This window comes from Moschus berezovskii, chromosome 4 (genome assembly GCF_049115385.1).
Source record: "Moschus berezovskii isolate FMDL1 chromosome 4, NW_MosBer_1.0, whole genome shotgun sequence".
NCBI classification, from domain to species: domain Eukaryota; kingdom Metazoa; phylum Chordata; class Mammalia; order Artiodactyla; family Moschidae; genus Moschus; species Moschus berezovskii.
In genome coordinates this window covers 93,884,626-93,909,555 of record NC_142463.1, presented here as the reverse complement: position 1 = coordinate 93,909,555, position 24,930 = coordinate 93,884,626, and the positions used below count along the sequence as shown (strand labels likewise).

Below are 24,930 nucleotides of genomic sequence, written 5' to 3'. Positions count from 1 at the left end.
TTCTTGCCTGGAGAATCCCAGGAACGGCAGAGCCTGGTCGGCTGCCGTCTATGGGGTCACACAGAGTCGGACACGACTGAAGCGACTTAGCAGCAGCAGCAGCTTTAAAGGATATTTACATAGAAATTCAGTTTGCATACAGACTAAGTTGATATATTTCTCTGGAAGTGCCAGAGTAAAATCTTATCAACTGTTAAACACTCTGACAGTTACTAAGAATAATTACTTGGCCAAGAATAATTACTTGGCAAATAGAGTGGCATCCTTTTACAACTCAGGACCTGGTAAGACTTTAAATGTGCTTTCAGAAGTTACAGTTTGCAGTTTTAGCTAAGCGATTCTCAGCCTTTGGAAAAATCCTTTTATTTATTCACTTCCCATACTTACGAGAGCCCTCTTTTCAAAAACTTAGCGAACAGCTTTAAATAATACTTTATTTCTCAATAAGTTTATATATATAAGCATAGTGATTCTGTCCAAAACATGATAATTGGTAGTATAGATGTTATACTGAGTTTCTATAATTCTAGCCAAAAGTACAAAAAGTCTTAACTTATAAGCCCATCTTTACTAAATTGTGGGCATATGTAATTTTTATATAGACATTTTGAAATACACAAAATAACTCACTGTGGTGAAGAATTCCATGTTAAGAATCACTGCTTCATATGCAAGATTAAAATCTAAGAAACTGCATATTACATATTAACAAAATTATGCTTAATCCATTTATTAGTTGTTCTTCCCCCTCATTTCTGAAGTTTTTCAACTATTACATTGATTAGTTCAAAAAGAAAATTCAGTGTTAGCTTATTCTGTTAGCTAAGAGAATCAAGAGGAGCTTGTAGCCAAAACTACTGTATTGTTCGTTTGTTTTTCAAGCTCAAGTTAGTATTTTTCTTCTAATAATACAGTAGACATTCATTCAAACGAATGGAAGAAAATCTGATTATCAGTGTTTTACCAATTTCTTGATGGTTAACTATTCTTTATTATCTGAGTCCAACTTCAGCAAAATGTACAGTTCTATTTAATATCTAGTACCTCCCTGTTTTTCTAGCTTTGTCTTTTCCTTAGCCCTAAAATTGACAGATGGCTTCAGAACTGTGTACTTTTGTACATTCAGATAGATTGTTTACCCCAGTGAAAGCGCTTACCTTTCTTTGTTTACCTAGAAAGGTCTTACTCACCCTTTAACATCCAGTGTAGATGTCAGCAGGAAAGGGAATATACTTTCTCCTAGGTGTATCATGGTGTATTTGCTTCCTGCTTGTTCATATGAATACAGTAAGACATTTCTAGAAGTAAGATTCTGAAACATTATTTTGAGTTGAGAAAAGAAATAAAATTCTACAGATTTAAATTTCATGAATTAAAATGTTGTGAGTTATGGTACTAGTTGACCTTTCTGCCCAGTGCCACCTTATTTACTGACATATTTAAACTCTGGATCAAAAGATCTTTCTTCTTTACAATGTAAAGCTTAAGTCAAAAGGGTTAGCATGGAAATCTCATGTTCCTGCTTTATCCATACAGATTAAACAAAGTAAAATTTCATTTTGGCCTTTGAGAAATAAATGCTATAGGAAATGAATCAAATGTTGTTCCTTTAATGTTTCTTCAATGAAGGAATAGTCTGGCTCACCTTTGTAACAGAACCTCTTTTAAAAGCCTTTTAAATTAAAATACTCACATACTTTTGTGCTGCTTAGTTAATATATCATACAAGTTATCATATGCTAGACTTTATATTGTAGATAGGTTTTTTTTTGCTTTAAAATTTTTCTCCTTGAAAATCATAAAATGATATACCTGTTATGTATATTTCACTATAATAAAAAATTCTTAATGCACAAAATAAAAACCTCATTTGCCAGCTGTTCTGTGTAACCGCGATCACCCTATTTTGCTCTAAACTTTGCATTCTAATTCTCTCAGTTTTTCCTTTACGTCTTAAACCCCACCACTCAGCAAACTTTCCTTTTGTTAACAACTTCATAGCCTTTCCTCCTGTGTTTACTATAATGGAGACCTTTACCAAAGGTACAAAATGTTGATGTGCTCATAGCCTTCCTCTGCATCTCAATTTCCGCTTTTACTTTAATGATTTGTGTCCACATAGACAATGAAAACTTCCTCAGTACCTTGAGCTTCTCTTTTCTGGCAATCTTTTCTTGATTCTGCCTTAGCTAGGCATTCAGTTTTTAGGTTATACCATGGATGTTATGGCTCCAGTTAAACTTTCAAATTACCAAAGATGTTGATCATTGTGACAAAGTCAGAACCATTGTTCAAGCTTGTTTATCCAGCTATACCCATTTGTACCGTACCCTGATCATCTGAGCTACTGTCTTAGAGTTCTAGCTCTGATCTTCCCGTTCTCTCTTCTTCACATCTTTTATATTTCTGTATGATTTTCCTGGTGGCTCAGATGGTAAAGAATCTGCCTGCAATGCAGGAGACATGGGTTTGATCCCTGGTCGGGAAGATCCCCTGGAGAAGCAAGTGGCAACCCACTCCAGTGTTCTTGCTTGGAGAATTCCATGGACAGAGGAGCCTGGTGGGCTACAGTCCATGGGGTCGCAAAGAGTTGGACACGACTGGTCAACTAACACACACATGTATTACAATAGTAGCAGTGATTTTATGATTTTGAAATTGTGGGTAGTATTCCCGCCTTTGAAAGTATTTTGTATAATGTGATTATTTTTTATGATTTAAAATGTGTACAACTCACACCAGTATTTGGATTTTTAAAAAATGCAATCCTGAATAAAAACTCTAATGTAAGAACACTTGAGCAGTTTTGAGTAATTTTGTTTGTTTGTTTTATAGTGGATTCACTGGGTCAGGTTAAGAGTGAAGGGGAATTGATAGTTAAAAGTTGCTGGTGATGTTAGGGGTGTGTGTCCTTCTTAGAATGTTGATCATTTAAGTAAGGTTTCAAGATTGACTCATCCAGCAGTTGTTCATTCCCAAATCACAGTCATAAATTTTCTGTTTTAAATGTAATTTTTGTTTTGAAGGTATCAGTTTTTGGAAGAAGCTTTTCAAAACCAGAAAGGTGCAATTGAGAATCTACTGGCTAAGCTTCTTGAGAAGAAGAATTATGTTCATTTTGCAGCTACTCAGGTGCAGAATAGGTAAGTGTGGTTCCTTAAAACCACAATTTCACTTTAAGGATTGTTAAACACAGTGGGTCCAGTTTAAATTTGTTTTTCTTCTATATTAAGCATATATAGAAGAAAAAGTTTTTTTTTTGAGGAGTAAATGATTGAGTTTGGATTATGATATTTATTAAAGAAAATTTAATTCACTAAAATTTCGGATACTCATTTAGGATACATCTTTGACTGTTATATAATTAATATCACTCTAGTCTTCATAAGACTTAGTTAAATGTAGAAAAAGCAATTAATGTGTAAAGAGTAAAACAAGCATTAAAAACAGTACTTATCTTAGTTGTATTATGAGAACACAGTTTCTGGCACATAGTAAAACCCTCAAATTTTAGCTTTTTAAAATCACCAACACTAGTTTTTAGAAATCCTATTTTTGTTAATTTCTAAATTAACTAAATTTATGGATAAAGCATGTGGGACTGGGACTTCTCTGGTAGTCCAATGGTTAAGACTCCATACTTCTACTCTGGGGGCCATGGGTTCGATTCCTAGTTAGGGAACTCAGATCATTCACTGTGGCCACAAAAAAAAGACACAAAGACAAAAAAATGCACAAAGGCTATTGGGACTAAGTTCATAAGTGAGTAGGTTAGGAAGATTAGGACTCTTAAAGGAGTCCTTTCAGACAAACACCTGGAGCTGGCATAATTAAAACCTCTATGTTTCTAGAGGTATGAATAAGGGTTTATATGTTTTTATTCTTCAGACTCACAAAGTTAAGACTTCTAGGTTCTCTAGAATATTAAAATTATTTTTTGATGATTTAAAAAGGCACTTACAGTAAATACTTAAAATATTGAAGATGGATGAATGGTGATTGTATATTAGATAATAATACATTAGACATTAAGAGATGTTATAACTTTCATCCTAAAAGGTTATACCAAAGGAAAATAGAGGCTCCTCAGAGGTTGTAGATAAAATGTAAATATATATACACATATACTAGTCATGGTTTGTTCTTGTGGTTATATCAGGATGTTTTTAAAACTGCTATTATATTGTAGACGATATTGGAGAGGAAAACTGTCTTCTCATAAATTACAGATGGTTATCCTTTTCAGAGAAAGGGTAGAGAGATAATTCATATCGCAGTCCCGTATTTTTATACATATATTTTGTACGTATTTTGTATAAATGTTCTTAAGTCTGTATAGACAAGCGAGGCTTATGTGTCATATGATTACAAATGGTTGGAGAATTTCATCTCCAGAAAGCTTTAAAATAAAGCATTTAAGATTAAAATCTGTAATTATGCTTCTTTTGAATTCTTCGATGACTTTTCTCCATTTTTAAATGTACATTCATTCTTTTTTTTTTTTTCCTTCCTTTACAATTGAATGTATATTATCCATGCTTAAACCTAGGGGTGTTTGACTCTCCTGTAAGCATGCTTAATGATTTCAACCTTTGGCTGAATCTTTTTTTTTTTTTAATTTTTAAATTTATTTGTTTTTAATTGGAGGATAATTGCTTTACAATGTTGTGTTGGTTTCTGCCATGCATCAGCATGAATTAGCCATAGGTATGTGTATGTTGCCTCCCTCTTGAACCTCCCTTCCTTTCCGAATCATTTTGAGTCATGTGTTTCTTAGCACTAGTAATTAGCACTCTCATGTTAAAAAAATTGTCCTCCACTCACTTTAATAAGATGAGGACAGTGCTGAGTAAAAATTTCAAATCAGTGCCTGATGTGCAAAGGAGGGAAAACTGCATTCCTGACCCAGTGTTTTCAAGTTATTCAAATTTGCACTTGATAAACGAAAGGCAATTTTAGTGGTTTAAAGTGTTATAGTTTGTACAAAAGTAGAAGGTGTAAAAGTTGAAGGTTACCATCTTATGATTGTTTGTTAACAGTTTATGTATTTATATTTGTGGGATTTTTCTCTTCCTATTTTATAAATATTGGCTATTGCATATTTGCAACCAAAATTTTCATAACTTCATGGTAGCTTATATTTATTTCTAAAGCATTTAACAGCTATTTTTATAAAAGGAATGAAAGTGTTTTATTCCCTTAAAACATTTTGAGAAGTAAGTCATTTTGAGAAAAACCCGTGCAATGAGTATATATGAATTCACATTTGAAGTAGTTAATAAGTGAACCTAAATGCTTCTACGCTTCCTACTATTTCAAAAGATAATAGTATTGGTTGCAACATTGGTTCTTTGCTCATTGTTCTTGAAAAACACTATGATTAAATAGAACCAATGTGCCATATTTAACACTAACCAGCAATCATTGATGGCAGATATTTGTATATCACTTTCATGTCATAGAAACTAAAGGAGATTGCCATGTAGTGTAATAAACTGTCCTTTATGAACTTAATATAAAATTACTAAATATTTAATTCATTCTTTGTCTACATACATAGCTTGTTTGGGCCAAATTGAGTGGTCAGGTCTGCCAAAACATAAGTTGTACATTTGACAAAATTTAATTACTCGTTTAAGTGCCCAGTTGGATGAATTTCTGTTACAGTTGGTAATTCAGAGACGTAGGATAAGTTGATAACCTAATGATGCATTTCTCTTATTCAGGATAAAAGAAGTAAATGAGACTAACAAACGAGTAGAACAGGAAATTAAAGTGGCCATTTTCACCCTTATCAATGAAATTAATAAGAAAGGAAAATCTCTCTTACAGCAGCTAGAGGTATGGTTCAAAGCCAAAATAAAACAAAAACTGCTTCTCTTGCTCTTTAGCTGTTTTTAATGTTTATTGAAAGCTCTTTTAGGTTGGTTGCGGGGGGTATGAAAGTAAAGTCAGTTAAAATTTTTTTCGTTTGTTTTTTAATTGGAAAATCCTTTTTTCAAATTAGTTACTTTATAGCCCAATTTAATTAATAATACTTTAGCTGTATCAGTTAGGCGATAGTGTTGACCTCTTAGAAATGAAGGAATTATTACTAAAATGTGATATAAATGAAGACAAACCTGACCTGCCACACTCCCTCTTCTCCCCTCAAGATGGGCCCTCAGTTTAACTTTTACATGTGAATGTATATTGGGAGTCTTAGTGACTCATGTGGGTGCTTCACTTTATTTTTTAATGTTCTGTAGTTTTCCTAAAAATGCTGTTCATTCTGAAATTTATAAACTTTATAAACTTACTGGTAATTTTGTTGTATTATATCTTTATGTTGCATATTTTGAGGTTAATATAGGAATGTAAATTTCTAGATAAGAAGCCAGTCAATTTATGAAATCCAGATTGTTTTAATCAGAGACTCTACTGACCATAGTTGGTTGGTCTCAAAATTTTGTGGTTTTAAATTGGCTTAGGTAATATGGGGTTACATTTAAAGTACAATTGAAAAGTAATAATTTAAATTACATGGATATTTGATAATTTAACTTTTAGTTGCTATTAACCTCAAATTTTTCATAGATTTTTTTCTGTTGCTATTGCTTTATAGAAAATTGTGAAATATTAGGCTTACTTACATATAAATATATGTCAGCAGAGTATTATTTCTGAATTTCTGTCTTTTGAAATACATTTTGCCATTGTTCCACTATTGTGAGATTAAAAGTACTCTCACGCATATTGTTAGTTTGAGGTTTCTTGTGACTGTTGTATATCCAGCCTAGTTGCATTTAACCTTAATAGATTGTTGTTTTCAAAAGGACCTTGTCAAGGGAGAGCATGAGCAGGCAATTATTTTTGATACCTTTTAACTTTCAGTAAATACATTTTAATTATAGGTCTAAAGTAATGTTCTGAAACCATTTCAAGAACTTTTGAATTAAAAGCTTTGAATTAAAGTGCCTCTTACTGCTAAAATATACACAAATACCTAATGATAAATCTGTCACATATTTCTAACATGCTGATAATTTAGGCAATAGATATTTCCTGGTGTACTCTGTTTCTAAACTTTGTAAAATAGAGGTTTTCCTAAACTTTATAAAAGATGTGATTTTCTGGGAAGTTGTAAATAAAACTCCCATCAGTTGAATATTTTTGTCTACTGATTTACATTATAAAGTGAGCAGCTTATTTGCTTAGGAGAAAAATTGTTCAGTAAACTCAGTTGAATCACTTTTGTAAGAAAGTGGTTAAGACCAAAGAGGAAAGTTGTTTAGCATGCTGAAAGTCAAAGGACGTAGAGCATCCTCTATTCCTTCTGGGAAGTTTCATCCCCAGAAAGCAATTTATTTTTCCTTTGCAGCATTTTCCTCAAATTGGTCTTCGCTTCCACTCTGCAATTCATCTTTCTCCTTTTGTCTTAATATTTAAAAGAAAAGATTTTTTCCAGCCTCACTGCCACACCAGTAGATGGCACTGGGAACACAAAATTTTCTTTGGCCTGAGAAGTGTATTGAGTTAAGATAATAAAATTATTTCTAAAGGTCAGCTCATGTCATAAGCTTTATATATTAGATTAGCCTAATAGAAGGACACTATTTTTAACAAAGATTTTTCATCTTCTGAAGGAAAAAGGAGACATAACGGACATTAGTTTCTATATATACAATGTCTATTTTAGCCCAGAGAACTAAGAACTAAATTTTAGTCCCTCTTTTGTTAGTGACTTTGTCCTTGATGATGGACTCATTAAATAATGAGGAGCATAAGTTATCCCATATTTAAAGAGAAATATAAGTATTATGTTCATTTGCGATAGAAATTGAAGTGATATATGTACATAGTGAACCTCAGTGAACCTCTTGTTCTGTTTCAGAATGTTACAAAAGAAAGACAGATGAAGTTACTACAGCAACAGAATGACATCACAGGCCTTTCCCGGCAGGTGAAGCACGTTATGAACTTTACAAACTGGGCAATTGCAAGTGGTAGCAGCACGGCACTGCTGTACAGCAAGCGACTGGTGAGACACATGATACCTCCTTTTTCTTTAAATTGACCTTATTAAGATGTTACTTATACCTATTTAAATTTACATTTTGAATTTCAGTAGAAGTAATCACCATCACACCAAAATATAGGAAGTTTCCATTACCTGCAAAAGTTTTTTTGTTTTTCTCTTCCCCTAGCATTTTGCAGCCACTCGTCTGATTTCTGTCATTTTCTAGAATTTCATATAAATGAAATCATACTCTAAGGTTTGTATGAATCATAGGTTTTGGAAATACCTACTTGTATAATGTAGCTTATCACCAGAAATGACAGAAATTCAAGCATGTGCATTTGGTTGTTAATATAGTTTTTTTAAACACTGATTCTGTCTCATCTGAGATGGACACTCTGGGGCTACATAAGCTTTTATTATGTCTTTATCTTGTTTGTTTTCTCAAGTGGTATTTAATTTTAAGACTAATGTGATTTGTTTTCCCTTTAAGATTACTTTTCAGTTGCGCCATATTTTGAAAGCACGGTGTGATCCTGTCCCTGCTGCTAATGGAGCAATACGTTTCCATTGTGATCCTACCTTTTGGGCAAAGAATGTAGTCAATTTAGGTAAGAAATAATTAGTTGTATGGCTAAAACTTGGAACACTGAATTAGGAGAAAGCAGCTAAAACAAATCTTAGGTACTTCAAGATTTTAAGTGTTATTCTAACATGTAAACTTTTGAAAGAGCAGTTCTTTTTTGGAAATTCACTTCAGCTTTGTTCATTACATCTCTAAGAATGCTGAGAGTCTCCTCTGTTTAGTTTTCAACAGTAGGTATAATTTCTAACTTTTCCCCCCACATCTTTTAAAATTTCTATTGATTATTACATGTCAAAAACTTAGCAAATGAGTTTTTTCTCTAAGTAATTTCTTACATTCTTAGTAGCTTATATATTAATTGTACGAAGTTGTCCTCTTGAGGAAGACCTTCAGCATGCTAATGTGTCCAAATCCCATGTTCTGAGGCATGTTTGAAAGATAAGAAAGAGTAGCTCTTTTGACATGGAAGCCAAATGGACTTTGCTTTTGTTACTCTACAGTGTCGACCTAAGGACTTCAGATGAAAATTATAGATAAACGTACAAACAGCTCAGTTTCCAATTAAACATAGCCCTCCCCGCCCCGCCCCCCCATCAACAATTAGAGCTGTCTACAGATTGATTAAACTTACTTTCAGAATAGTCAAGTCCTCACCATTGGAAGCTATAAAAGCAGAGATGAATGGCTTTTTGTAAAAATAATAATAATCTTTGTGTGTATTCAGGTTTGGCTATACCTTTAGATCAGGCATCAGCAAACTGTTTTTGTGTGATGTGGTAGCTAAGTTTGGCTTTTATGTTTTAAAGAGTTGTTAAAAAGTTTATGACAGATCTTATGTGGCCTGCAAAGCCTAAAAATCTGGCTTATTACAGGAAAAAGGTTTGCCAACTCTACTTTATATCAACCTTCCTAAAATATGCTTTCTATTCCTAGAAAGTACTTGACTCTGGAAAAAGGAAGGAGAATTTGTCATTTCCAAGGATATAGATAGTAAAACATTCAACATGTCCATAGAAGACAGGTTTTTACCAGTGTAGTACTCTGCGTTGCACATTTTGACAGTTCAACGACAGATGGAATCGGTATTAGCAATCTCAGGTATCCTTGAATCTCCTCGGGAGAGAATTTATTTAGACTGACTTGGTGGGCCTCCTCTCACAGTATATCTTTCAGCTCTTTAATTTTCTGTACATTTGTGTAAATAATAAGGGCAGATAATATATCATTCTGAGTAATCAGAAGTCAACTAAATTGGCTTTGGACTATGTTAGGTTTCTGATCGTTACCATCTTTGAACCTCACTCCCTTCCTTGTTGTGCTATTAGAAGCTTTGAGTGGTGGTAGTTGTCAGAGGAAAAGGAAAATATAATGATTAATCCATGATGTAGATGTTAGTTGATTATATGCAAATTATTCTCATTTTTTTAAATCCTTCAGGTAATCTAGTAATAGAGAGTAAACCAGCTCCTGGTTATACTCCTAATGTTGTAGTTGGGCAAGTTCCTCCAGGGACAAACCACATTAGTAAAACCCCTGGACAGATTAATTTAGCACAGCTTCGACTTCAACATATGCAACAGCAAGTATATGCACAGAAACATCAGCAGTTGCAACAGATGAGGATGCAGCAACCACCTGCACCTGTACCAACAACAACAACAACAACACAGCAGCACTCCAGACAGGCAGCCCCTCAGATGTTACAACAACAGGTGAGTTTTATATCACATTACTGATACAAATTATGAAGACCTCAAGTCTATATATACTCTGTCCTATATAAGTGAGTTACACATTTCAAAGTTACTGATGGGGACAGAGATCAAGGGACAGAGCTCAAAGGTCAGTTTAAACATTTTCCTTGGATATGGCAGGTTTGTGGAGGGGCTATGAAGAAGGACAGGAGTAAATACTTATGATGGGAAACAATTAACTCACTAGAACTATGGAGGTATGCAGGAAACACGAATTCTATCATTGGGTCATGAAGATTCCCTGAAGTAGGAGATGGCATCCCACTCCAGTATTCTTGGCCAAGAGTCTGACACTAAACAACTGAGCACACATACTATGGATGTATACACATTTTTATCCTTCTATACCAGATTTTTTTTATTCTGTACCTGTGGTTTTGGGTCAAAGAACCATGTTGTTTCTGTCTACTATCTGATGTGTTCTTTAGGCTTTTGGTCAAATCATTTCCTTTCCTATATCTTCCCTTCTCTCTTCTCTCCCATCCAAATCAGAACTGTTAATCTGGGGTTGATTAAGTAAATGCCGATAGGCTTTGAAACACAACTTAAGAGAAGGAGATTGGGGCAAGAGACGAGCAGAATGACTTACACTTTTTACTATCCTGAGAAAATTATTTTTACTGTAACATTTTATAATTGAAAGATAAATTTATAAATATTATTATATAAATGCAACATCTGCCTTTTGCAGCCTCCAAGATTGATCAGTGTGCAAGCAATGCAAAGAGGCAACATGAACTGTGGAGCTTTCCAAGCCCATCAGATGAGATTGGCTCAGAATGCTGCCCGAATACCAGGGATACCCAGGCACAGCGGCCCTCAGTATTCCATGATGCAGCCACACCTCCAAAGACAAGTATGCCTAGAGTTACATTTGTAAGAATCATACAATTTTAAAACTAAAAGACAGCAGTTTTCTTAATCAGTTGCGGGAGGGAGGAAGGGAGGAGGGATGGTCATTGATACCTTTGAGAATTTGACCAATGCTGTGTTATCTTCCTGTTCCAGGAAAATACACATAAAATTTGTATTAAATTTTAAGAGCTCCTTGGATGTCTTTAAACCCAGTGTATACTTTGTGTTGGGCATCCCTTATTTAGGAGCTTGTTATTTACCCAGAGTTCCTAGAGGTAATGGTAAAATTAAGAATAAAACTTTAGTTTCTTGAGATTGTTCTTCTGCTCTTTTAATGTGACATTTTAACTTTTTTGTTTCTCTCTTTACTCAGTGTTGTTTATTTTAGGATGGATATGCCTACTCTTGTGTTTAGAGAGGCATGTTTTCTAATCTTTACTTGAATAGTGGATTGTATAGGAGGTATGATTACTTTTACATAGTATTTCTAGTTAAAAAAAGGTCGTTTTATCATTGTTAGAGTGATGTTTCTCAAAGTATGATTTAAAGGCCATGAGAATTACTGGGGCACCTTGTCATAAATACAATCTGAACCATATCCACTGAATCAGAATTTACAGGAGGGGAGTACTCAGAAATATGTGAACTTGTACTGATTTAGATGGACCTGCATACTAAAGTTGTACAGATACGATCCTAGAGAAGTGGTCCTCCAACTTTTTGGCTCAATTACCTCTGAAAAACTTTTGAAATATACGTACTGTAATACCTCACATTTGAAGGTTGACATTTAAAACTTCCATTACAAGTTTAAATAGTTGCAAAGGGCTTACTGTCTACCATATTATAAATACTGACATTATAAAGTAAAACCCTTGCATTATTATCGTAAGTGGATCCACTGGAGTCCCAAATACTGTAGCAGATATTTTTGTTGTTGTTTTCTTAAACTTTTTAATTTTCTCTTGGATTATAGCTGATTTACAGTGTTGTGATAGTTTTGGGTGGACAGCAAAGGGACTCAGCCATAAATATATGTGTATCCATTCTCCCATAAATTCCTCTCCCATCAAGCTGCCAGATAACATTGAACAGAGTTCCCTGTGCTATACAGTAGGACCTTGTTGGTTATTCATTTTAAATATAGCAGTGTGTACATGTTGATCCAAAACTCCCTGACTATCCTTTGCCCCATTGTTCCCTCATGGTAACCATAAGTTTGTTTTCTAAGCCTGAATCTGTTTCTGTTTTATAAATAAGTTCATTTGTATTATTTCTTTTTAGATTCTGCATATAAGGGATATCATACAATATTTCTTTATCTTAGCAAGTTATTTTTTGAAAGTCAAAATTGTGTGCTTTTCCCCCTTTGACTTGAATTTGTATTCTACTTTTATAGAATTTTATCTTAACACATTTATGTTTGATAGACTTGTGAATCAGTTTGTTGCAGTTTTCTGCTGGAAAGATGTCTTTTGATTTTAAAATTCTGATTTCTGTTTATAATGCTACTGTCAAGCGTTAATACTTTTTCTTTAGACCAGATTTTCATTACAATTATTCCTATACAGTTTAAGATATATATTTACATGGTTTTAGGGAACAAAAATTAAATTCTTTGAGATATACATTTCTTTATGCAATAGAGCCTTTTTCCTTTCCTATTCATTTATGCATATTTATATGTCTGCTACCTTTTACTATTAAGAGTAAGTCATAATTCAACATTGATTTATCAGTTGACAACTTCTTTAGGTCTTTCGTCATTTTTGTTGATCATTAAGTATCAGAACTCAATCCAAAGATTTGTTACCCAGGTTTTCGAGCCAGCACTTTGTCCGCTGATTGATGCGTTTATTTTCAACAGTACATTTGCCTGTCTCTTCAGGGTTTTTTGTTTTGTTTTGTTTTGTGTTTTATGCTGGATTAGATTAGGGATGAGTTAGGGATGGGGAAGCCTGGTGGGCTTCTGTCTATGGGGTCACACAGAGTCGGACACGACTGAAGTGACTTAGCAGCAGCAGCAGAGATGTCCTATGTTATATTTTATTTTTGGAGAAAGGGCAGTTTTGAAAGAAATAGTTGGAAAAAACTCACAGACCATGGTACTACTGCTGCTGCGGTACTACTGCTGCTGCTGCTAAGTCGCTTTAGTCATGTCCAACTCTGTGCGACCCTGTAGATGGCAGCCCACCAGGCTCCCCCGTCCCTGGGATTCTCCAGGCAAGAACACTGGAGTGGGTTGCCATTACCTTCTCGAATGCATGAAAGTGAAAAGTGAAAGTGAAGTCGCTCAGTCATGTCTGACCCTCAGCGACCCCATGAACTGCATCCTTCCAGGCTCCTCCGTCCATGGGATTTTCCAGGCAAGAGTACTGGAGTGGGTTGACATCGCCTTCTCCAACAGACCATGGTACATTCTTAGGTAAATTGGGTTTTCTTCAGAAAAAAAGTGTATATGAAGGTTGACTATCTAGATTTTAATTTCCTTAAAAGTATTCACGTACACAATGACCCCTTAGTTCTTGGAAAACCTTCAAATAGTACCTGGAGGCAGGTACACCCTTAAGAATGGTGCAGAAGCTACAAAATCAGACCACCCATCTTAGAACATTGTCCTTAGACTTTGGGTCCTACAGAAATCACTGACTGTTAGAATTTTAAGTTTTAATGATTTCTATGTGGAGAAGGCAATGGCAAGCCACTCCAGTACTCTTGCCTAGAAAATCCCGTGGACGGAGGAGCCTGGTGGGCTGAAGTCCATGGGGTCGCTACAGGTCAGACATGACTGAGCGACTTCACTTTCACTTTTCACTTTCACACATGGAGAAGGAAATGGCAACCCACTCCAGTGTTCTTGCCTGGAGAGTCCCAGGGACGGGGGAGCCTGGTGGGCTGCCGTCTATGGGGTCGCACAGAGTCGGACACGACTGAGGTGACTTAGCAGCAGCAGCAGCAGCATGTGTATACTAAGTTATTTCCGAAAGATTTTAATCTATCTGTTATCTTTTTATTTTTATAAAACACACATATATGTATGTTTATCACATATAATTAAATTTATCTTGAGAAAACAAGAACATTAAACAACTCTTAATTTAAATCACCATATTAAGGATCATCTCAATGGATATAGAAAGGTATCTGATAAAAGTTAGTAATGATTCATGGTAATCTTGTAAACTGAATAGAAAAAAATTTTCTTTATCCTGAGAAGATATATCAGAAACCTACTGCAAATATTTTGTTTTCTTTTTTAATTGAGATACAGTTGGTTTTCAATAGTATGTGTTTCAGGTGTGCAACATAGTGATTCCCAATTTTCAAAGATTATATTTTATTTATAGTTATAAAATAGTAGTTATATTCCCTGTGCTATACGGTATATCCTTGTAGTTTGTTTATTTTGTATGTCAGTTCAGTTCAGTTTAATCAGTCGTGTTTGACTCTTTGCAACCCCATGGACTGCAGCACGCCAGGCTTCCCTGTCCATCACCAACTCCTGAAACTTGCTCAGACTCTTGTCCATCAAGTCGGTGATGCCATCCAACCAGCTCATCCCCTGTTGTCTCCTCCTCCTGGTCTCAATTTTTCCCAGCATCAGGGTCTTTTCTAATGAGTCAGTTCTGTGCATCAGGTGGCCCAAGTATTGGAGTTTCAGCTTCAGCATCAGTCCTTCCAGTGAATATTCAGGACTGATTTCCTTTATGATTGACTGGTTTGATTTGCAATCCAAGGGACTCTCAAAGAGTCTTCTCCAATACCACAGTTCAAAAGCATCCAGTTCTCACATCCATATATGACTACTGGAAAAACCACAGCTTTTTTTCTTTAAGTTAATTTATTTATTTAAATTGGAGGCTTATTACTTTATAATATTTTAGTGGTTTTTGCTGTACATTCACATGAATTAGCCATGGGTGTACATGTGTACCCTATCCTGAACCCCCCTCCCACCTCCTTTCCCATCCCATCCCTCAGGGTCATCCCAGTTCACCAGTCCTGAGTGCCCTGTCTCTTGCATCAAACCTGGACTGACGATCTATTTCACATATGATAATATACATGTTTCAATGTTGTTCTCTCAAATCATCCCACGTTCGCCTTCTCCCACAAAGACCAAAAGTCTGTTCTTTACATCTGTGTCTCTTTTGCTGTCTCGCATATAGGGTCATTGTTAGCATCTTTCTAAATTCCATATATATGTGTTAATATACTGTATTGGTGTTTTTCTTTCTGGCTTACTTCACTCTGTATAATAGGCTCCAGTTTCATCCACCTCATTAGAACTGATTCAAATGCATTCTTGTGAATAGCTGAGTAATACTCCATTGTGTATATGTACTACAGCTTCCTTATCCGTTCGTCTGCAGATGGACATCTAGGTTGCTTCCATGTCCTGGCTATTGTAAACAGTGCTGTGATGAACACTGGGGTACACGTGTCTCTTTCAATTCTAGTTTCCTTCGTGTGTATGCCCAGCAGTGGGATTACTGGGTCATATGGGAGTTCTAGTTCCAGTTTTTTAAGGAATCTCTGCACTGTTCTCCATAGTGGCTGTACTAGTTTGCATTCCCACTGACAGTGTAAGAGGGTTCCCTTTTCTCCACACCCTTTCCAGCATTTATTGCCTGTAGACTTTTGGATAGCAGCCATTCTGACCAGCGTGAGATGGTTCCTCATTGTGGTTTTAATTTGCATTTCTCTGATAATGAGTGATGTTGAGCATCTTTTCATGTGTTTGTTAGCCATCTGTATGTCTTCTTTGGAGAAATGTCTGTTTAGTTGTTGGGCCCATTTTTTGATTGGGTCCTTTATTTTTCTGGAATTGAGCTGCATGAGTTGCTTGCATATTTTTGAGGTTAATTCTTTGTCAGTTGCTTCGTTTGCTATTATTTTCTCCTATTCTGAAAGCTGTCTGTTCACCTTGCTTATAATTTCCTTCGTTGTGCAAAAGCTTTTAAGTTTAATTAGGTCCCATTTGTTTGTTTTTGCTTTTATTTCCATCACTCTGGGAGGTGGGTTATAGAAGATCCTGCTGTGATTTATGTGAGAGAGTGTTTTGCCTATGTTTTCCTCTAGGAGTTTTATAGTTTCTGATCTTACATTTCAATCTTAAATCCATTTTGAGTTTATTTCTGTGTATGGTGTTAGAGAGTGTTCTAGTTTCGTTCTTTTACAAGTAGTTGACCAGTTTTCCTAGCACCACTTGTTAAATAGATTGTCTTTTCTTCATTGTATATTCTTATTCTTGCCTCCTTTGTCAAAGGTAAGGTGTCCATAAGTGCGTGGATTTATCTCTGGGATTTCTATTTTGTTCCATTGATCTTTGTTTCTTTGTGCCAGTACCATACTATCTTAATGATTGTAACTTTGTAGTATAGTCTGAAGTCAGGCAGGTTGATTCCTCCAGTTCCATTCTTCTTTCTCAAGATTGCTTTGTCTGTTTGAGGTTTTTTGTATTTCCATACAAATTGTGAAATTATTTGTTCTAGTTCTCAGAAAAATATCGTTGGTAGCTTGATAGGGATTGCATTGAATCTATAGATTGCTTTGGGTAGTATGCTATCACTATATTGATTCTTCCAATCCATGAACATGGTATATTTCTCCATCTATTTTTGTCGTCTTTGATTTCTTTCATCAGTGTTTTATAGTTTTCTGTATATAGGTCTTTTATTTCCTTAGGTAGATTTATTCCTTTTCGTATTTAGGTATTTTATTCTTTTCGTTGCAGTGGTGAATGGAATTATTTCCTTAATTTCTCTTTCTGTTTTCTCATTGATAGTTTATAGGAATGCAAGGGATTTCTGTGTGTTAATTTTATATTCTGCAACTTTACTGTATTCAATGATTAGCTCTAGTAATTTTCTGGTGGTGTCTCTAGGGTTTTCTATGTAGAGGATCATGTTATCTGCATACAGTGAGAGTTTTACTTCTTCTTTTCCTATCTGGATTCCTTTTATTTCTTTTTCTTTTCTGATTGCTGTGGCTAAAACTTCCAAGTGAAAAAAAAAGTAAAAAAACTTCCAAAACTATGTTGAATAGTAGTGGGGAGAGTGGGCACCCTTGTCTTGTTCCTGACTTTAGGGGAAATGCTTTCAGTTTTTCACCATTGAGGATAATGTTTGCTGTGGGTTTATCATATATGGCTTTTATTATGTTGAGGTATGTTCCTTCCATGCCTGCTTTCTGGAGGGTTTTTATCATAAATGAATGTTGAATTTTGTCAAAGGCTTTCTCTGCATCTATTGAGATAATCATATGGTTTTTATCTTTCAATTTGTTAATGGGTTGTTTCATATTGATTTGTGGATATTGAAGAATCCTTGCATCCCTGGGATAAAGCTCACTTGGTCATGATATATGATCTTTTTAATATGTTGTTGGATTCTGTTAGCTAGAATTTTGTTAAGGATTTTTGCATCTATGTTCATCAGTAATATTGGCCTGTAGTTTTCTTTTTTTGAGGCATCTTTGTCAGGTTTTGGTATTAGGGTGATGGTGGCCTCATAGAATGAGTTTGGCAGTTTACATTCCTCTGCAATTTTTGGAAGAGTTTGAGTAGGATAGGTGTTAGCTCTTCTCTAAATTCTATATGTTATCTTAAATGATCCTCATAACAGCCCTCAGAAAGACAGGTGTCCATTTTCATTTGTCATTATCCACATTTCTAAATTACCAAGATTGTGATTTTGCCTAAAGTCACACAGAATTAAGAGTTAGGAATTGATAACCATGTTTCCATTTGTAAATTCATCATTCTTTCTACCATATTAGTTACACAATGTATAATTATTTTTATTTACTAAAAGATAAAAGTGTCAAATTGAAAATATAGACAGAACAGAGGTTTTCTGTGTCTGATGATTGAAAACTTTAGGGACTTCCAGATCATCTATTTTTATATATCTTTGTTCTCAAGTAAAATCATATCACCAGATTGACAGGGTACAATTATTGGCAAGTATTTTTTTTTCCTAAATGCGATACAAAAATGGACAGAAAGTGAAATGGCCAAGTTTGAATTTTGTTTTTCCTGTGTGAATTTGGGAGAGCCTACTTCTTTGTCTCTCAGCCACAGGTATCAAACACTGAATTTGTGTATCCTTACTAAACTGAAAATTGTTGTCAAGAAACTGTTCTTATTAGGCTATCCTGGCAGATCAAGTAATGATAACATCTTCTTTTCCTAACAGCATTCAAACCCAGGGCATGCTGGACCCTTTCCTGTTGTGTCAGTACATAACAACCCAGTCAATCCAACCAGCCCTACTACAGCTACTATGGCGAATGCAAATCGAGGTCCCACCAGCCCATCTGTTACAGCAATAGAATTAATTCCCTCAGTTACCAATCCAGAAAACCTTCCATCGCTGCCGGATATTCCACCTATCCAGGTTTGTATTTAAGTTGAATGAGAGATTTAAAACCTTGTGTTAATTAGGGAGTTGAGTATATATTTCTGGTTGCTCTTGTATTTTTTTAAATTCAGCTGCAATATTTTTTTGAAATTAAAAAAAATTTGATCTAAATATTTGAATTTTAAAAATTTATGTGTGCTGGACATAGTACTTCTCAATATTTTAAAGCTACAGGGTGTCAGCAGTTTAGATGCAGAGAGAAATCCCAGGACCAAAATAAATTAACTTTTTGAGAATCTTCTGTTAGGTGCAGAAGAGACTTGTGAAAGGAGGTTTGCGTGAGAAAGGAGGAGGTTGGAGGGTTTAGATGTCGGGCGTGTACAGGGCTGTTACTGAGAGAGGAAGCAGTAGTGAGGAGTAGAAGATGGGCAGGAGGGGTCTCTGAGCTGCTGGGTCCCTTTCACCGGTAGCATTATTTCTGAAGGGAAATAGCATTTGGTGCCTTCTAAAATTTTATAAATGTATTTGAATTAAAAGCACTTAAAAAAATTTAATATAAAACTTGAAGGTTGTATTGAGTCATCTCATGTATAGTATGAGTTATTCAGAGTCAAGGGCCACTGTGGGAGCAAGGAGCAGTGAAATCACTAAAACATTAGGACCTGTGAGACTTCGTGGCTGAGATTCAGTATTTATGTATTTAGTGGATTTATAGTATAGTTTTAAAGGATGTTTCTATAACTTCAGAATTGTTGCAGAATCTCAGTACCACTAACTCTTGATCTGATTGCTTCCCTGGTAATAGGAGAAATCTTTTGGCTAAGTGATTGGTAGGTGTAGTGGTGTTGAGAGTACTGGACTATACAGTATAGAATTTTGGAATATATCGATATAAAATAAAATTTGTAAGTTGTAAGCTTATAATTTATAAACTTTCAGTTTAATGCTTGAAATCATCTCATATGATATCTAGTAACCCTATTTCATGAAAGAGAGTAAGAGAGGTTAGTGACTTTCTCAGAGTCACCCCATAAATGGTAACTTGCATTTCAAAGCCTAGCACCTGATTACAAATCCATTTCTCTCCCACTGCTAACCATAGAGGTAGCGGGGAGATGGTTTGGGATTGTAGGTGTGGAAAAGTAGAGTATTGAGGGGCTCTGGGCAACCAGGGATAGTTAGGTACAGTGTTAAAGGGGTCATTCAAGCACTCATTGCATGCTGAAGTGGATGCTGAAGATAAAAAGAAACAAGTCTTGGTTCCAATTCTTAAACTTTCAAAGGGAGAAGAAAGGTTGCTAATGTCACACTTAACATAATTGTCTAGGGCCACTGTAACAGAACTGATGAAGGAAGGATGGATGCTCCACATTTTTGAAAAGCCTGGGCATCATAAGGCAAATGAGCCCTTATTAGACTTTTCTTGTTACCTTGCGCAAGAGGTTTGAAATCAAGACAAGAAGTTCCAGAAAATATCCCCTCCCATCTTTAGTTTTTCTAAGTGGGGCAGGAAGAACAGGATCCATGTTTTCTGTTATGAACCTTTTTTTCCTTGCAGACATATGGCCTAACTTTATTTTTACTTACTGTTTTATTAAAGTATTGTCTGCTCTAAAAAATTGAGATATAATTCTTGTACCATGAAATCCAACTTTTAAGAAATGGACAGTACAGTCCATGGTTCTTAGTATATTCACAGGATTGTGCAACCATCACCACTATCTAATTCCAGAACATTTTCGTTACCGTAAAAGAAACTACCCATTTGCAGTCACTCTCCATTTCCCTTTTTCCAGTCCCTGGAAACCAAAGATTTATTTTGTTTCTATGAATTTGCCTATTCTGGACATTTTGTATGTATGAAATTGTGCAATATGTGGCCTTTTGTTTCTGGCTTCTTTCACTTAACATAATGTTTACCAGGTCCATCTATGTTGTAGCATATATCAGTACTTAATTCCTTCTTTTGTCTGAATATTCTGTTCTATGAATACACCAAATTTGTTCATCCAACCATCAGTTGATGGACATTTGAGTTTCTACTTCTTGACTCTTAGGAGTAATGCTGCTATGAGCGTTTGTGTGTAAGTTTTTGTGAACATAGATGATCAGTTTTCCAAATTTCTGGGAGTGGAATTCAGGGTCGTAGAAGTTTTTGAGGAACTGCCCAACTCTTCACAGTGGCTGCACCATTTTATATTCTCACCTGTTTCCGTGTATGAGGATTTCAATTATTCCACATCTGTGCCAATACCCTGGGCTTCCCTTGTGGCTCAGATGTAATGCAGAGGCCCCCGGTTTGATCCCTGGGTCAGGAAAATCCAGGAAATGGCAACCCAGTCCCGTATTCTTGCCTGGAGAATTCTATGGACAGATGAGCCTGGTGGGCTACAGTCCATAGGGTTGCAAAGAGTTGGACATGACTGAGCGACTAACACGCTTCTTTTGCAAATACTCATTGACCCCTGTTTTTAAAGCAGTTTGAGGTGGTTACCACAGAAGTACAACCAAAAATAGAAAGGGAAGTAAACCTATAGTCTCTTGAAGAGTTGCTTACTTTTTTCTCCTACCCTGTAGTTTTCTATGGTATAGTGAAAAGAAATGTGGGGGAGGTTACACAGGAAGCAGACAAGGTAGCATTAACTATGCAATGCAGACAGGAAATAAATACAAAGCAATTTCAGGTATTCATTGATATATCTTAATACTGGTCATTATAGCTATCCAGTATAGAGTAGAAGTTGATTTAAATAGACTTCTCTCAAGTTGAATTATTTTTTTATTTCACTTTACTGTTCATCTCCAGAAGAATTGTAATATGTGTTAGTAATTTTGACTTTGAGGGAATATATGATGAACCTGGATTCTTTTTGAATAGTTAAGTGAATATTAGATTCTATTCAGATTAGATTTATTGAACAATAGATGTGTTAAATTATTATTTATTATTAGATTATTAAACAATAAATGTGTTAAATTCTTTGTAAACAGTTTTCCATACTTGACATAGTAACTTAATTTATTTGGATACTATACTGGATAATATGAAATCTTGGGAAAACCATATGTGTCTTTCTGATGTTTATATGTAAATTTAAATGTTATAGAATACCCATTCTGTACTGTGTTCCTGATAGTGGCTGTCTTCCATCTTTACCAATGTGATAGGTAAAAATGTTTGTTGATTTCATTTATATTTCTTTAATTCGTGCGGTTTTTTATCTTTTTTTTAGGTTCATTGATGCTTTAAAATTGTTTATTGATTTATTAATGGCTCTGCTAGGTCTTCTTTGCTGCGTGGGCTTTGTCTGGTTGTGGTGAGCGGGGGCTACTCTCTAGTTGTGGTGCTTGGGCTTCTCATTGTGGTGGCTTCTCGTTGAAGAGCACAGGCTCTAGGGCACGAGGGCACACAGGGTATAGAGCGTGGGCTCAGTAGTTGTGGCACATGGGCTTAGCTGCCCTCTGGCATGTGGGATCTCCTTGGATCAGGAATCAAACCCTTGTCCATTGCATTCACAGGCAGATTCTCACCAGGGAAGTCCAGTTCATTGATTATTTACATTCTTTTGTATATTGTCTTTTTCCTTTGAATTCTTAGAAATTATTTATATAACACCACCTACCTATTCCATGCCGTTATTCAAGGACACTTAACTGACATTGGTTTAATAAATATGTGAATTAATATTTTTCCAGTTAGACTTCTGACTTTAGTTATAGTGACTCAGTCCATGCTTGATGAAACATTGAGATAAATACTTGCCCTGGCATTCCCCTGTTGGTGCTGTAGTGGCATCAGAGAAACCCTTTTATGTACTTGCAGTTTGCCTCTTCCTAATATTTTCACTCTTCTAATTCTAGGGTTGTCACTCGGGCCAGAGATACAAACTGTAGGTGGGAGAGTATAAAAGGAGTGGCAATAGAAATAGGTAACATGGAACTTTCATGTCTGTTTTGAATCATCCTATCCACTCCTTTACGTTTAGGTGAGATGTAGCTCAACTTCTGTCTTTGGCCCGTGTTGGGAACTGCTCCTCCTCACAAATTCTCTAGGTAACTTTAGTTACAGCTAGGGATTTTCTTGTAGTTACAGCTTAACAAGTGAATCCTTGGCCAATAGCTGTGACCATTGAGCAGGCACAACTCTTCATATCTCTTAATCATCCCTCTAGCTAGCCCACAGCATGCTCTCAACTTTCTGCCTTTTATGTCTGTGATATCAGGTTTTTAAAGGGCTTTATGAGAAAGGCCTGTTTACCTTTTTTTAAAATTAAGGTATGACTGACTTTCATTTGTGCAACATAGTAATTTAATATTTGTGTACATTGCAAAATGATTACCACAGTAATTCTATCTAGTTAACATCAGTCACCATACATAAAAATTTTGTGTGTGTGAGAGGAGGACTTTGAAAGTTGCTAAGAAAGTAAGTCTTCAGATATATAATAGAGTATTAATAATAGTCGCCATGCTGTACATTACCTCCCCATGATTTATTTTATAACTGGAAGTTTGTACTTTTTGGTCCCTTCCACCCACTTACCACCTCTGCCAACCACAAATCTATCTCTATTTATAAGCTTGATTCTATTTTTGTTTGTTTTTAAATTCCACATATAACTGAGACCATAGGGTATTTGTCTGATTTACTTCACTTAGCTTAATGCCTTCAGGTCCATTCATATTGTCACATGTGATAAGATTTCCTTTTTGTGGCTAATATTAATTCCATTGTGTATATGCATATATTGCACAATTTTATTCGTTTATCTATAGCTTTATTTCTTCATCTATTGATGGACACTTAGGTTGTTTTTATATCTTAGTTATAAATAAGTTGCAGTGAAATGGGGGCACATATATGTTTTCAAATTTGTGTTTTGGGTGACTTCCATAGTGGTCCAGAGTTTAAGACTCCATGCTTCTACAGAGGGCACAGATTTGGTCCTGGTTGGGGAACTAAGATCCTGCGTGCCTTGATGTGGTGAAAAAATTAAATTAGAAAAATATTAGTGTCTTTGTTTTCTTCAGGTAAATACCCAGAAGTGAAATTGATGAATCGTGTGATAGTTCTGTTTTTAACTTTTAAAGAAACTTCTATACTGTTTTCCATAGTGGATGCACCAATTTACATTCTCACTACAGTTCACAAGGGTTCCCTTTTCTCTCCATTCTTACCAGCACTTGTTATCTCTTGTCTTTTTGATAATAGTCATTCTAACTAGGGTGAAGTGGTTTTGATTTGCATTTCCCTGAGGATTGGTCATGTTGAGCACCTTTGCATGTACCTGTTGGCCATCTCTATGTCGTCTTTGAGAAAATGTCTATTCAAATTCTCTGCCCAATTTTTAATTGGATTTTCAGGGGTTGCATGTAGGATGTTAGTTCCCTGATCAAGAATCAAATCCTCATCCCTTGCAGAGGAAGCACAGAGTTTTAATCACTGGACTGCCAGGGAAGTCCCTAGATTGTTCAGTTTTTTTACTGTTCAGTTGTGTGAGTTCTTCATATAGTTTGGATATTAACCTTTTATTAGATATGATTTATGGATATTTTCTTCATTCAATATGTTTCCTTTTCATTTTGTTGATGATTTCCTTCATTGTGCAGAAGCTATTTAGTTTGAATGTAGTCCCACTTGTTTAATTTTTGGAATGAAATCCAAAAAATCATTTCCAGAATCAGTGTCCAGGAAAAATCACTGCCACAATCTGTCCAGGAGCTTATTACTGCCTATGTTTTCTTCTAGGTCTTACATTCAGGTCTTTGAGTGATCCACTTTGAGTTGGTTTTTGTGTATGGTGTAAGATGGCTGTCCAGTTTTCCCAACACTGTTTATTGAAGAGACTATCCTTTCCTTGTTGTATATTCTTGGTTCCTTTGCCGTATATTAATTGACCATATACATAGGAGTTTATTTCTGGCGTCTTTATTCTTTTCCATTGATCTGTATGTCTGGTTTTATGCCAGTATCATACTGTTTTAATTACTGTGGCTTTGAAATTCTGGCCTATGATGCCTCCAGTTTTCTTCTTTCCCAAGATTGCTTTGGCTATTTGTGTTTTTTTTTGTGGTTCCAAAGAAGTTGTAGGATTGATTGTTCTGTTTCTGTGAAAACTGCCATTGGAATTTTGATAGGGATTGCATTGATTTTGAAATTGCTCTAGTTATTATGAACATTTTAACAGTATTAATTCTTCCAATCCACGAGCCCAGAGTATCTTTCCATTTATTTGTGTCTTACAGTTTCTTTTATCAATGTTGTACAGTTTTCAGTGACCTCCTGGTTAAATTTATTACTAGGTGGTTTGTTCTTTTTCATGTGATTTTTGTTTTTTAAGTACTCTTAAAAATTATATTTATTCATTTTTT

The 24,930-nt window shown here is 35.3% G+C and overlaps 1 protein-coding gene across 2 annotated transcripts in view; it reads left to right on the top strand.

The window, feature by feature from the left end:
- Positions 1–24,930, top strand: part of TRIM33 (tripartite motif containing 33) — a 164,980-nt gene that overhangs the window by 102,959 nt on the left and 37,091 nt on the right. For both annotated transcript variants that reach the window (XM_055403686.2, XM_055403685.2), the window contains exons 5-11: positions 3,027–3,143; positions 5,727–5,841; positions 7,874–8,020; positions 8,493–8,610; positions 10,023–10,297; positions 11,031–11,195; positions 18,394–18,594. In XM_055403686.2, the coding sequence (XP_055259661.1) occupies positions 3,027–3,143; positions 5,727–5,841; positions 7,874–8,020; positions 8,493–8,610; positions 10,023–10,297; positions 11,031–11,195; positions 18,394–18,594 (1,138 nt within the window). The remainder of the gene's footprint in view (positions 1–3,026; positions 3,144–5,726; positions 5,842–7,873; positions 8,021–8,492; positions 8,611–10,022; positions 10,298–11,030; positions 11,196–18,393; positions 18,595–24,930) is intronic.